At 62.3% G+C, this 12,985-nt stretch overlaps 1 protein-coding gene across 1 annotated transcript; it reads left to right on the top strand.

The window, feature by feature from the left end:
• Positions 1-4,775: 4,775 nt before the first annotated feature.
• On the top strand, positions 4,776-9,547 carry HRH3 (histamine receptor H3). The gene is made up of 3 exons (XM_027559076.1): positions 4,776-5,339; positions 6,345-6,511; positions 7,499-9,547. Exons 1-3 carry the CDS (start codon positions 5,084-5,086, stop codon positions 8,426-8,428), a joined length of 1,353 nt encoding a protein of 450 aa, XP_027414877.1. The 5' UTR covers positions 4,776-5,083; the 3' UTR covers positions 8,429-9,547.
• The last annotated feature ends 3,438 nt before the right edge of the window (positions 9,548-12,985 follow it).

The raw sequence follows: 12,985 nt of genomic DNA, 5'->3' as shown, positions 1-12,985 counted from the left end.
TTCCTTCAGGGGAGTAGACGAGAGCACAGGAGAGCAGCCTGGAGTTGCAGGGAAGAGATCTCAGGGGAACACTCACTCCTGGGAATGAGGTGAACACAGGGGAAAAACAGAAGTCAGTATTTGAGCTCCTGGATGCAGCTCTGTCTGAAGCCCAGTCCCTGGACTTTTCAGCCTTGGCCAACAATAAATATGCCTTTTCCTTAGGCTTTTTTGAGTTGATTTGTGTCATTTGCAGCCAAACCACAACTATATCCTCGTTCTCCTGTCCTCTCCTCCTTCCTGCCATCAGGGCCCTGGGCCCAGTTCAGTCTTGTCCCCGAAGACAGAAAATTCAGCTTTTCTTTCAAAGCGGTGGCCTCAGGAGCCATCCTGATCACACCCGGGCCCTGAGCTCATCAGGACGCAGCCAGAGCTGGCTCAGAATGTCACCAGGAGAGAGAGAGAGAAAAAAAAGGAAGACATGGAGCAAAAAAAGAAAAATCTGCATTCCCATATTCAGATGAGCTTCTGCAGAATGAGTGAAAGTGAAGAGGAGTCACAGCACTCGGCCCCAGAGTGCTGACAAGCACCCTGGCAAATGCGCCCTGGCTGGAGAACAGGACAGTTGCCCGCAGCGGGTCGCTGGCAGCTCCACTGTCCTCATTATTTCTCATTAGCGGTCTGTGTCACCACGCAGCAGGGCAGGGCTCTGTGGGCTCTAGCCAAGGGCAGGCGGTCCCATGGAGGAAGGTCTTCCAGTGGGGCAGTTGGAAGCAGAGCCGCTGCCTGGGGACAGCGTGGGGCGGCTAGCACAGTGAGCCCCAGAGCAGAGACCGCACACACAGAAGTCTGCACCACGGCCGTTGGGGAGATGCCCGAGAAGAGGCTGGTCTCGGTGGGGGTGTCACCTGCCCTCCTCTCAGCCACATCCCTGTGGAGGGGCCTCTGAGCAGCTCACATCTGTGCGGTGGTGGGGAGGCGGACAGCCCTGTGCCGCGGCTGGTCTCCGGGCCTCAGCTGGTGCTCAGCCCCTCCAGCCTCCACTCTCCAGTCCAAAACCTCCTCGATGTAACCTCTGCAGTTCTCAGAGGCCTTCCTGTGAGAGTTACCACAGTGCCAGGAGGGCCCTGATCCTGCATATCTCCCAGCCACTCTGTGTACCAGCAGCACCACCTCCCCCTGCCGACTGGGGCCAATTAGCCCTAACAGAACCAAAAGTCCTCCTCCTGACCGTTGCTCCCTGGGTCCAAGGGGCTCAAAATGCCAGGGAGGCAGCAGTGGCCCCCCCCCAGCCCACTGTCCTGGCACCCTCCATCCCCTGCCTGGGGTCTTTTCTCTCTCTGGAGCGCCCGGCTATCTGACACACTCATCGCTTAACTGCTGTGTTACGCTTCCCTCCCTCCATTAGAATGCTTGATACTCTGATACTATGTTGTTGTTTAGTCGCTCAGTCGTGTCTGACTCTTTGCAACCCTATGGACTGTAGCCTGCCAGGTTCCTTTGTCTATGGGATTTTTCAGGCAAGAATACTGGAGTGGGTTGCCATTTCCTTCTCCAGGGGTATCTTCCAACTGAGGGATCAAACCCACATCTGCTGCATCAGCAGGTGGATCCTTTACCACTGAGCCATCAGGGAAGTTCCCTGATATTTAGTAGGAGCTCAGTAAAACCTGGGCTTCCCCGGTAGCTCAGCTGGTAAAGAATCCGCCTGCAACACAGGAGACCCGGGTTCAATTCCTGGGTTGGGACGACCCCCTGGAGAAGGGAACAGCTACCTACTCCAGTATTCTTGCCTGGAGAATTCCATGGACTGTATAATCCATGGGGCCACAAAGAGTCAGATACGACTGAGCAACTTTCATGGAGAAGGAAATGGCAACCTACTCCCGTATTCTTGCTTGGAGAATTCCATGGACAAGGAACCTGGTGGGCTACAGTCCATGGGATCACAAAGAGTCAGACACGACTGAGCGACTAACACTTTCACTTTCATTAAAACCTTGTTGGGTGGATGAATGAATGAATCAGCCAGTCAGTGGATAGGCTTCTCCTCTGCGAGGGCTTGCAGGGGGTCTGATTTCTCTAATCTAGGGCTTATGTGGTCGGGACATTGCTTCCTTGTTGGACTGGACATTTTGAATCCCAAATGCTGGCTGTTTTGATAAATGGAGAAACTCAAGCTGCAGGCCATAATCTCCGAGGATATCCTGGTGAGCTGAGAAGAGGGGCCTATGTCTCCTACCCTCAGCCAGCCTTTCCCGGTGTCTTGGGGCAGTTCCTTGCCATTCTGGGGTTTGAATACCCGTCCTTGGGACAGAGACCTCAAGGCAGGAGGCTCTGTGAACAGCCACGTGGGGACCTGCCTCATTTATCCCAAACTGCCTTGGCCAAGTTGGACCCAGCACAGAGGACTCTAGGTCCCCGTCCACCCAAAGTCAAGGCCCCAAGAGTTGGTACCTTTGGTGACCTCAGAGGCCTTGATCTCAGGGCTGGGCCAGGAGTGTGGCCATCAAGAGAAGGGTCTCTGTTCTTGTGTGACTTGGGCTGGTGGCTTCCTGGGCTCTGCGCAGGCTGCTGGTCCTATCGCCTTGTAGGGCGAATGTGGGGGCTCATGAGGTCATGCGTGTATGTGCCGATAGGGGGCGCTCACCGCACACAGCCACGGCCAATCTCAAACCTCTGGGCCAGCTGTGGCCTTCCTGCTTCTGATGGCCTCCTTTCCAGGTCTCCACACTCTGAGTAACTCCCCCAAGGCACACAGCTGGGTCTCCAGTGCCAGGGTCTGAGCTGAGTCCACCCTCCCCCCATCACATCCCTGCTCCAGCTGCTGTGGTATGAGACCAGGAGGGAAAGCTGGAGAACACTGACACCATATGGAACTTGACTGAGACTGTAAAGGGGTTGCCCTCTGCTCAGACACCCCTCGACTCAGCCCTCCACCCAGGACAGCAGCTGAGGCTGGGGAACAGGCTCCCAGCCAGTGAGGAGAGGGCCAGAGCCCCTCTCCAAACCCCCATCCAACTCCATCTCCAGAGACCTGGGGAGGGGGTGGAGGTGTGCCCACAAAGCACGACTAGCCAGAGCCGGCCCTGGGATGCCCATGGCTGAGCACAGGGACGTGAGGTCCTCACCCAGCACCAGTGATGCGGGAAGGCTTAAACGGTGGGAGTGCCTGGCTGCCCACTCTATGAGCTCTCTGCCTTGGCTTGTCTACCCACCAGCTGGTGCTTGTTCCTGGTGCAGCCTGGTCCACCATGAAAGTCGGGGTGCAATCAAGGGGAGCTGAGGGAGCCTGTAAGAGGGGAAAGACTGCTGGTAGTGGGGAGGTACTGAGAGAGGGCTTGGGTGCGCGGTGGTGAGCTGGAGTCTCAACAGCTCTCCCCCAGCATAAGCTGCAAGATGCCATAGAATCATCACGCATCCTCTGGGGCTGGGGTGAGGGGCTGGGGTCTCCTCCCTGCAGTCAGCCCTGGGGAGGGGGACAGGGAGCCCAGCACCCCTCCCTCCCCAAACTTTCTAAAGCACCTCAGGGCTAGAGGAGGGATATGTCCCAGCTTGACCAGGAAGCTGATGTAAGTGTGGGGGTGCCTGTGTGTGCCAGCATCTGGGGTCCCTCTGCAGCCCCTCCCCCAGCCTCCCGTCCCTACCCCCATGCGCAGACGCGCCTTTCTGTTCTGAGGCTTCCGCGGATGTGCGCCGCTGGCGACTGAGCGGAGTCGCTGCTTCCCTCTCCCTCGGGCTGTGTTCCCTCGCTGTCTGCTGTCTGATGTGTGTGTGTCTAACTGCCGTTCGTGGGTCCCCAGCCTGACGCTGGGTGGCTGTTTCCCTGGTCTGTGGGTGTCTGTGTGTCTGCCTACGGGCGTGTCTGTCTGTCTCGCTGTGTGTGTCTCGTCCTTGACCCTGTCTATCTGAGCGCTTGTGCCTGGGGGAGGGGGCGCTCCCTCCTGCCGCTCTCCCCCCAGTCCCTCCCGCAGGCGCTAACGCAGCGCGCCGCCTTAGCTGCGCCTGGAGCGCAGTGACCTCGTCTGTCCCCGCATCAGCGACCTCCCCACCGCGCTGTCCACCGGAGGGACCCCGAGGCTGGGTGCCAGGCCGACGGTCGCTTTCCCCCAGCCTACGGCCCCCTGAGCTCAGGGTGGGCACGCTGCCTTCCCGGCTGGGTTCGCTGGTTCCCCATCTTCCCTTATGTAACTCCACATCTGTCTGCGCCTTGCAGGTCACCCTGGACCCTGCCCTGGGTCCTGCCCAAGGGAAAGTGAGACCCAAAGTCCCACGCATATGGGGGGTGGAGCAAACCCCTGACCAGGGCACCGGCTATAGGAGACCCCTCCCATCCTTTCTCCTCGGGAGATTCCTTTCTCGGAGTCTTGCTTGCTCGAAGGGTGAAACGAGGAGGGGGTCCCGTGGGGGCAAGTTCCCCTGAGCGCGGATGCAGGAGTTTCCCCTCACTCCCACTCCGGACCCCCTCAGGCGCCCCAGATCCCGATGAGAGCCAGCCAGGGGTCACTGGGACAAAGGACACGGGGCAGGTCAAGCGGCCCAGAGATTGGCTCCTGTGTGCGCGGGCGGTTGATCGCAGGCGAGCCCCTAGCTCGGGCGCCCGCCGTGCCAGGCTCTTCGCCAGCCGGCGTGCGCACTCGAGCTGGGGCTCCGGCGGCCCGGCGGGCACGCGGCGCTGTCCGTGGTGCTGCCGGCGCCGGGCGGGGCGGGGGCGGGGCGAGGGCGGCAGCCAATGGCGGGGGTGCTGCGCGGGGCGCCGGGGGCCGCGGGCTGGGCGCGGGGCTCACTCTGCTGCGCGCGGCACTCCGGGCGCACGGACGCTCAAGCAGCGGCTCCGGCTCCAGCTCCGCCCCGGGTCCGCTCGGGCTGCAACGGTCGTGCCGCTGGCCCGGTTCGGCTCAGATTCCGGGCCGGGCTCCCTGGGCGCGGCCCGCCCCGACCCCCGTCTCGGCGCCCGCGGACCATGCGCCGGGCACCCAACGGGGAACCCAGCCGGGCCGAGAGCCCGCAAAGACCAGGCTCCCGGACCGGGGCCACTCCTGGCCGCCCGGCCGGCGGTCCGCACCCTGCCCCGCGCCCTCGCGTCCCGTGAGCCGGCCGGGCCATGGAGCGCTCACCGCCCGACGGGCCGCTGAACGCGTCGGGGGCGCTGGCGGGCGAGGCGGCGGCGGCGGCGGCGGGCGGGGCGCGCGGCTTCTCCGCCGCCTGGACCGCGGTGTTGGCGGCGCTCATGGCGCTGCTCATCGTGGCCACGGTGCTGGGCAACGCGCTGGTCATGCTCGCCTTCGTGGCGGATTCGAGCCTCCGCACGCAAAACAACTTCTTTCTGCTCAACCTCGCCATCTCCGACTTCCTCGTGGGTAAAGCCCCCAGCCCCCTCCAGAGTCAGGGGCGCCCAGCCGGGTCGGGTCAGCGGGGATTGGAACGTGGACCTAGGGTGCTTTTCCTCGGGGACACACCCCGCTAGGAAGCCAGGCCTGGGTAGGGTGTGTCCAGGACTTTGGGGAGGTGGGCACAGGGGAAGTTCCTTGCCTCCCGGGCCCGGGACTCGGGCTGGGGAAGGACGTCCCCGGGGAAGGGGTCCGAACGAGCGGGCGCTCAGCAAGGCGCAAGGCGCTGAGGCCACGGTGCAGCGCGGGCTCCTGCGCCGTAGCCAAACAAAGGCTGCAGCGGACTCAGGACGCGGGGAGGGCGCTGGGGGGAGGCTGGGGGGAGGGGACGTGGAAGGGAGATTTTTAGAGCCGTGTTGGGGGAGGAGGCCGCGGGGAAGAGGGGGTTGGGGAGATGCTCTGAAGCGCGCGCTCTCACGTGTCCGTGCGCTGCTGCCGGCTGGAGGGGGGGCGGGGCGCAAGGAGGGGGCCGGAGCGCCAGACACCTGTTGGGGCTGAGAGGAGCGTCTGCCAGCTGCTCAGAGCGGTGCTTGGCGGTGGGAGCCGCCCGCATGGCAGCAGTCAAGTGCCCTTTGAGTCCGGAGAAATGTTTTCCCGGCTTCTGAGCTGAGGAGGAGGAGCTGCCCAAAGGCCAAGATAGGAGCTGGGGTGCAGCGGGGCAGAGAGGAAGGAAATTCTCTTTCCTTCCTTCAGGCACTGGGAGGACTAGCAAAAGGCCAGGAATGACGCTTTGGGTCTCCTTGTGCCCAGTGGGCCCTACCGCTGGAGCTTTTTCCTGCTCCCAAGTCCAGGAACACAGTGGGGCTGGAAGTGGGGCAAGGGTTGGAGGCCAGGTGCAGGGCTCAGAGCATGCCTAGGAAGGAGGCGGAGGGTGGATTGCTGGTCCCAGAAAGGGGCCCATTATGTGACCCCAGGTCCTGCTGTGGGGGGTCTGACCCCAGGCCCCTGCCCAGCCATGGCCCTCCTCTCCCACAGGGGCGTTCTGCATCCCACTGTATGTGCCCTATGTGCTGACCGGTCGCTGGCCCTTCGGCCGGGGCCTCTGCAAGCTGTGGTTGGTGGTGGACTACCTGCTCTGCACCTCCTCTGTCTTCAATATCGTGCTCATCAGCTATGACCGCTTCCTGTCGGTCACCCGAGCCGTGAGTCTGGGATATGGGTGCCCATGTTCGCTCTCAGGGGGCAGGGTGTCCAGAGGCGGCCAGGAGACGCACCAGGCAGGGGGTACGGCCACTTCTGAATGGGCGGTGCTGGGTGGGCTTGGGGTCTGCTCACCTCAGGCACTCTGTAGCCACCTGCCTGCTCAGTAGCCGTCTGCTGCCAGTAGGACTGGTCCTGGTTTGGGCAGAAGGGGCCGTGTGGACCTGAAGGATGGGGTCACTCCAGCCTCCACCCTGGAGCAGGTCCAAAGTCCCTGGAACTAAGGGACTATCTGGGGCCAAGGGCCCTTGGTAGAACCTCCCCACGGGTGTGTGTGTGCCTCAGAAAGACAGGCTCCACGAGCTGCCCTGAGTGTGAGAGGCCACACTTAGGGACCCTGGACTGCCCACACTTCCCATGTCGGAGTCACGCAGGCACAGGGCTGGCTGCAGCACTGCAGCAGAGGTCAGTCTAGTGCCATCTCCTCTGACGGCTCTGCCAGGCTCCCTCTGCTGGGGCTGTGTCTGTCCTAGTCTAGGGAGGCAGCGGGTCAGGGTGCAGAGAGCGTGGGTTTGGAGTCAGCTCTGCCCGTGGAGCCCCTCCCCCTGTGGTCTTTCCTGCCTGACCTGAGCCATCAAGAATGTGGGGGTCAGGGTGGAGCAGCCATGAAGATCAAATGAGATGATATCAAAGATGCCGAGCACAGAGCAGGGCACACGGCAGGTCCTCAAAGGACTGGACAGTGACGTGACTCCTGGGGAGCACACAGCTGACAGGCAGCCTGGCACAATATTAGGATTCTGAGGGGCGGTTCTGAGCCCATGGGAGAGTCACAGGCCTCAGCCTACCGGGGGTTCATGGAGGATAAGGGAAGGCATCTTTGCTGAGGAGAGCCCTGCACAGAAGCCTGGAGGCTGCCCAGAGCTCTGGGCGGCACTGTGCCCTGGGCTCAGTCCCCTTGCCTCCTGACCTAGCGTGTCCTGCTGCAGGTCTCTTACCGGGCCCAGCAGGGTGACACGCGGCGGGCGGTGCAGAAGATGGTGCTGGTGTGGGTGCTGGCCTTCCTGCTCTATGGACCCGCCATCCTCAGTTGGGAGTACCTGTCTGGCGGCAGCTCCATCCCCGAGGGCCACTGCTACGCCGAGTTCTTCTACAACTGGTACTTCCTCATCACGGCCTCCACCCTCGAGTTCTTCACCCCTTTCCTCAGTGTCACCTTCTTCAACCTCAGCATCTACCTGAACATCCAGAGGCGCACCCGTGTCCGGCTGGATGGAGTGCGCGAGGCAGCCACCACCGAGCTTCCACCGGAGGCCCAGCCCTCTCCACCGCCTGCCGCACCCAGCTGCTGGGGATGCTGGCAGAAAGGGTGCGGGGAGGCCGTGCCGCTGCACAGGTACGGGGTGGGGGTCAGCGAGGTGACCCCAGGCCCTGAGGCAGGGGAGGTGGCCCTCGGGGGTGGTAGCGGTGGGGGTGCCGCGGCCTCGCCCACCTCCAGCTCCGGCAGCTCCTCAAGGGGCACCGAGAGGCCTCGCTCACTCAAGCGCGGCTCCAAGCCATCCGCGTCCTCAGCGTCCCTCGAGAAGCGCATGAAGATGGTGTCCCAGAGCATCACTCAGCGCTTTCGGCTCTCGCGGGACAAGAAGGTAGCCAAGTCACTGGCCGTCATCGTGAGCATCTTTGGGCTCTGCTGGGCCCCCTACACACTCCTGATGATCATTCGGGCCGCCTGCCATGGCCACTGCATCCCCGACTACTGGTACGAGACGTCCTTCTGGCTGCTGTGGGCCAACTCAGCCGTCAACCCCGTCCTCTACCCGCTGTGCCACTATAGCTTCCGCCGGGCCTTCACCAAGCTGCTCTGCCCCCAGAAGCTCAAGATCCAGCCCCACAGCTCCCTGGAGCACTGCTGGAAGTGAGCTGGCCTTCCACGGCACAGGATGCTTGAGGCCACTGCCACCCCCTCGAGGCCCTGGGTTCCTGGGCAGCTGGGCCTTCACGTCCACCTGGCCGCCCTGCAGGCGTGTGCTCTGCCTTGTCTCTGGCCCACCCTAAATGCCATGGCAGCCTCTCAGACCATCCGCTGGCAGTGGAGGCAGCCTGGTAGGCGGCTGGAAGGGCCCCTGCTGCGTGAGCCAGAACGATGCCACCCAAGTCCTGCTGTAGCCCAGGAGGGACAATCCAGGGCTCCCAGCCACTCTGTCCACCCCCACGGACAGTGTGATGGCCGGTCGTGTCCTTGCTTTTCACAATTACTGCTCAGTGTCCTTCCCAAAGCAAGTGCTTGGCGTGCGCTCCAGGCCTCTGGGGCCAGCGCACGGCCCCTGCACGTGCACACACCTGCACACGCCTGCACACCTGCCCTGTCCCAGACAAGCCCTGGCTGCTGGCTTTGCTGCTGTCCGTCCCCTGCTTGTGGCCGGACCTGGTCCTTCATCCCTCCTCCCTCCAACTTTATCTGCTCCCAAAGTGCCAGGTGCTCCCCAGGAACCTTGCTCGCGGCAGGTCTCTGCATCTCCATTCTGGGTGTTTCAGGAAGACGGAGAAGAAGAAAACACGTCCATGAACTCGATGTTCCTTAGATGTTTAATCAAAAGAGACAAAACTGCTGAGGAGCTCGGGGCTGGATTGGCAGGTGTGGGCTCCCACGCCCTCCTTCCTTGTGTGTGCCGCTTCTGGCTGAGCCGAGCCAGCTTCTCTGCCCACCCCACCCCCAGCTCGGGTACTGGGCCCCGACTGGAGGCTCTAAGGGTGGCCGGAGCCCCAGACACCCAATTGTCCAGAAGGCTGTCCCTCCCACTCCATCTGCTCAACCAGAGTTTCCTGGCTGGGGAGAGGGAAACAGCCGAGCCCTGAGAGTCCTCTCAGGGCAGTTGGAGGAGCCCAGGGGCCAGGTGCCAAGCCCAGCAGAGGGGCCGCTTTGCCACATCCCATGCACTGGCTGGCGCTCTGCATGCTCTGCTCCCCGCACACCTGCCGTGCTGCCCCTGCAGACCCTGAAGTCCACACAGTAAAGTGTATTTTTTTATTGGTGCTGATTCCTGAGGACTTCATGGGGGTGGCCGAGCATTACTTGGAACCCACGGGGACACAGGAGCACCCAGGCAGGCATGAGAGGCAGGCCTGCCCCTCCCCCTGGCCTCAGTGTCTCTTCAAGTGGGGGAGGGGGCACTGTGATGGGGAGAGAAGTCGGCAGTCATACGAGGGTTTAACCCCAGTATGGGACACGGTGCCCCAGCAGTGCCCCGCCCGCCACTCTCTCTCACTTCAGGCTTGAAAACAGATGGCACAGCCCCCACCTGCAGCAGCCTGCTTGTCCCAGGACAGGGGTTTGCACTGTTCTCAGCCATGGGGAGCTTTCAGGGGTGTGGGGGCTGGAGCCGAGCTCAAGAGGACGACGGCCCAAGGCAGGGAGGCATCTCTGGTAGAGTGGCTTCCCGGCCACGGCCTGGAGGCGGGACTGAGTGTGATGGACGGGGACAGGGAGAAGGAGACGGTGCTGGGTGAGCCTGAGCCCATTGGGCTCCACAGAGGGTCAGACATTGGCCCAGCTGCCCAGAGCCCACTTGGAAAGAGGGCAAGACCAGCTCAACCTAGGGGTGACATAAACATGGGTGGGTTAGATGCCACTGCCTCCAGGAAGCTTTCCCTCCTTTCCAGCCACGAGGGCCCTCCCTGCCCTGACCTCACGGACACCCCCTGCTGTGCTGGCACAGCGTCCATAGTCCTGACCACGTTCTCTCTTCCTCTGGCTGAGAGACACTCGGTGGCCTCAGTGCCAGCGTTATGGCTGGGTGCCGTGGCTCCCGAATCCAGCAGTGAGGTCCAGACAGTGCTCCGACTACAGCAGGAGCACAGCTATTCACAATGTTTAAAATCCACAGTCTTCCTCTTCTAGACATTTTCTCATCAAGCTGGTACTCCTTCCCCTCCATGATCTCTGTCCACCAGAGAGACCCCTCTGGTCCGGGCAGGGCAACAGTCTTCTTAGTGGCCCAAGGGAGGGCCAAGCCTCGGGTCCGCTCTGGGCCTGGGCACTGTCAGGAGCTGAGCACTGGGAGCGGGGAAGTGAGGCAGGGTCGGCAGAGGCCACCCGCTGCCTGTGGCCAGAGCCTGGGGAAGCCCTCACAGCCCTGGGCCCTGGGGTGAGGCTGGCCACTGACCTTCCCTGCGGCCCTGCAGACCCGCCTGGCCCCCGGTCTGTGGGCGTCATCTCACAGCCCAGAGCTGTCTGGAGAAGGACAAAGAGCCCATTCTCTGCAGCAGTGGGCGCCTCTGCGCTGCCCGCACAGCCAGAGCCCGCGCTGCCCCTCAGCCCGGCCCTGCTAAATGGCTACAAATTGGAGGATAAAAGTGCAGGCTTTCAAGCAATTTTGCCTTCAATCTCTGGCAACTGCCGCTCCCTGAGCTCTCTTGCAGGGGTGGAGGAGGAGAGAAGAAAGACACAGAGTCTATTGGGTCGTGTCCTGCCACAAACAAACCCGCCAAGGGGGCCTTTCTCCTCGGATCCACTGCTGGGAGCAGAGACAAAGCTGAGCCCAGAGGCAGGAGCTGCCACCCCCGCGGGCGCCACCCACATTGGCAGCTGCTGTTTACTGAGCACCTACTGTGTGCCAGGCTCTGAGCCGGCCACGGGCTGGTGGGAAGCGGGGAGACAAACAATTGGCCCATAAGCAGGGCCGTTCCCACGGGGGTGGAAGATGGGGCTGGGGGAACAAGAGGAGGGGGCACCTGGCTCGTCAGCCATGTGGACAGGGAGCCTGTCTGCAGAGCTGTTGTTTCATTCCTTTATTCCACAGACTTCCACTGATTCTAGTGGTGGGTTTGAGCCCATGGGCTGAAAGAAGGGCATGTAAGTGAAAGGGGCCCAGATGGGCGGCATTGATGCCCTGGGGCCTGGAGGCCGAGATGAGGAGGGTGGCCTTGCTTCTGAGCACAACGATGCCTCCAGAGAGTGAGCCTGAGGCCCTAGGATGGAGTGCAGTCTGGGTGGCCCGCCTGTGTCAGCCCAGCCCTAATAGTGGGTACCTGGGGGATTTGTGAGGACAAGTGCAGAGACTGGCAGAGGCAGCTGAAGAACTGGGCAAAGGTCTGAGGCAGGGTTCTGCCCTGGGCACTCATGGGTGACCTGGCTCCCCTCAGGGCCAGCCTTTGGCCCTCAGGGAAGCAGGGCTCAGGGCCAACAGGTCTCCAGGACTCCCCCCTCTCCGGGCTGGCACTGGCTTTGTATGTCTGGCCACCCCTCCCACCGCGGTGCTGGCTCTGGGAGAGCCCCCTGGGAACTGGCTCTGCACAACTGCTGGGTGTGGGTCCTTCTCACCCTGGGGTAGAGTTCCCAGGAGCCCAGCAGGCAGCTCCCATCCTTCTACAAAAGGCCAAGTTACTCAGCAGTCCTTTAGGGCATCAGGGTCATGATGAGGGAAGACTGGGATCAGCTGGCAGGGCTTCTGGAGGTCTGAGCCATGGGGAGACCCACCCTGTCTAGCCCCAGCCTCCACCTCCCATCCCGACACTCGTGGCTGGGCTCAGGGGGTGCAGGAACCTTTCCACCAATATTTATTGGAGCCTGTATCCTCAGGGACTCCCCACAGAGAGGGGTGGGCTCAGCTCTACACTCAGTAGACCCTGAGAGCTGGGGCCCTGGATGCTGGGCAACCGGCTCATATCCCACACTCAGCAGCCAGTAGGGGCCAGCATTCTATCCTCCCACCCCCTGGGTCCCTCTGGGCACCATGGGGGGTGTGGTGTGTGAGCGGGTCCCCGCCCCACTGTGTCCTCCTGGGACTCACCTGCATCCCTGGATGATGAGTACAGTGGAGAAACCTGCCTGGTGATGCATCTGGGAAGGGCTCCCGTGAGCCTTGGGGATGAACTCAACTGTGCTGATCTTAACCCAAAGCACACAGTGGCGCCTGCTGTATGTTGTGTGTGTGGTGCACAGGAGCTGGGAGAAGTTGCCCTTTTGGAGCCAAGAAAGTGGGAGAGAGAAGGGAGAGGTAGGAAGGAAGGTGGAGGAACCTGGACCCAACCACCCAGGTCATGTGGAAAATGTGCTTCAGGGGAAACTGAGGCCAGGGCAGGGGGCTGCCCCTCCAGAAGGCTAAGGGGACACCCCGCCCTCTCCCACCTTCTCTTCCTCTCCCAAGCCCTACTCTGGTCACCTGGAAACACACACACTCCTGAGCAAGCCCAAGGCCTCTCATTGCCCAAGCCCAGTGCCTTCTTCTGGTGGCAGTAGCTCCTGCTTTTCCTTTGGGGACCATCCCCCCTTCACTCCAGTGGGTCCAGGGGCTGACACCATCCCTGGGCTCCAGGACAGCTATAGGTCCCAGGTATGGCTGGTAAGAACCACCTGGGGAAAGTTGGGGTAGTGCACATCCCCAGTGTGGCCAGACAGCAGCCGTCCTGGGACTTTGGGGGCCCTGGGAGGCCAATGCTCCCCTGCAGCTGGGGTTGCTGGCCTGGTGGCCTCCAAC

The sequence above is a fragment of the Bos indicus x Bos taurus genome, chromosome 13 (genome assembly GCF_003369695.1).
Source record: "Bos indicus x Bos taurus breed Angus x Brahman F1 hybrid chromosome 13, Bos_hybrid_MaternalHap_v2.0, whole genome shotgun sequence".
NCBI classification, from domain to species: domain Eukaryota; kingdom Metazoa; phylum Chordata; class Mammalia; order Artiodactyla; family Bovidae; genus Bos; species Bos indicus x Bos taurus.
Note: the sequence above shows the minus strand (reverse complement) of the source record. Positions and strands in the feature narration are given on the sequence as shown.

Coding starts and splice junctions, on each gene's coding strand:
- HRH3 (XM_027559076.1), top strand. CDS start 5,084: ATGGAGCGCTCACCGCCCGACGGGCCGCTGAACGCGTCGGGGGCGCTG. Junction 5,340..6,344: donor CATCTCCGACTTCCTCGTGG/GTAAAGCCCCCA, acceptor CCTCTCCCACAG/GGGCGTTCTGCATCCCACTG. Junction 6,512..7,498: donor TCCTGTCGGTCACCCGAGCC/GTGAGTCTGGGA, acceptor GTCCTGCTGCAG/GTCTCTTACCGGGCCCAGCA.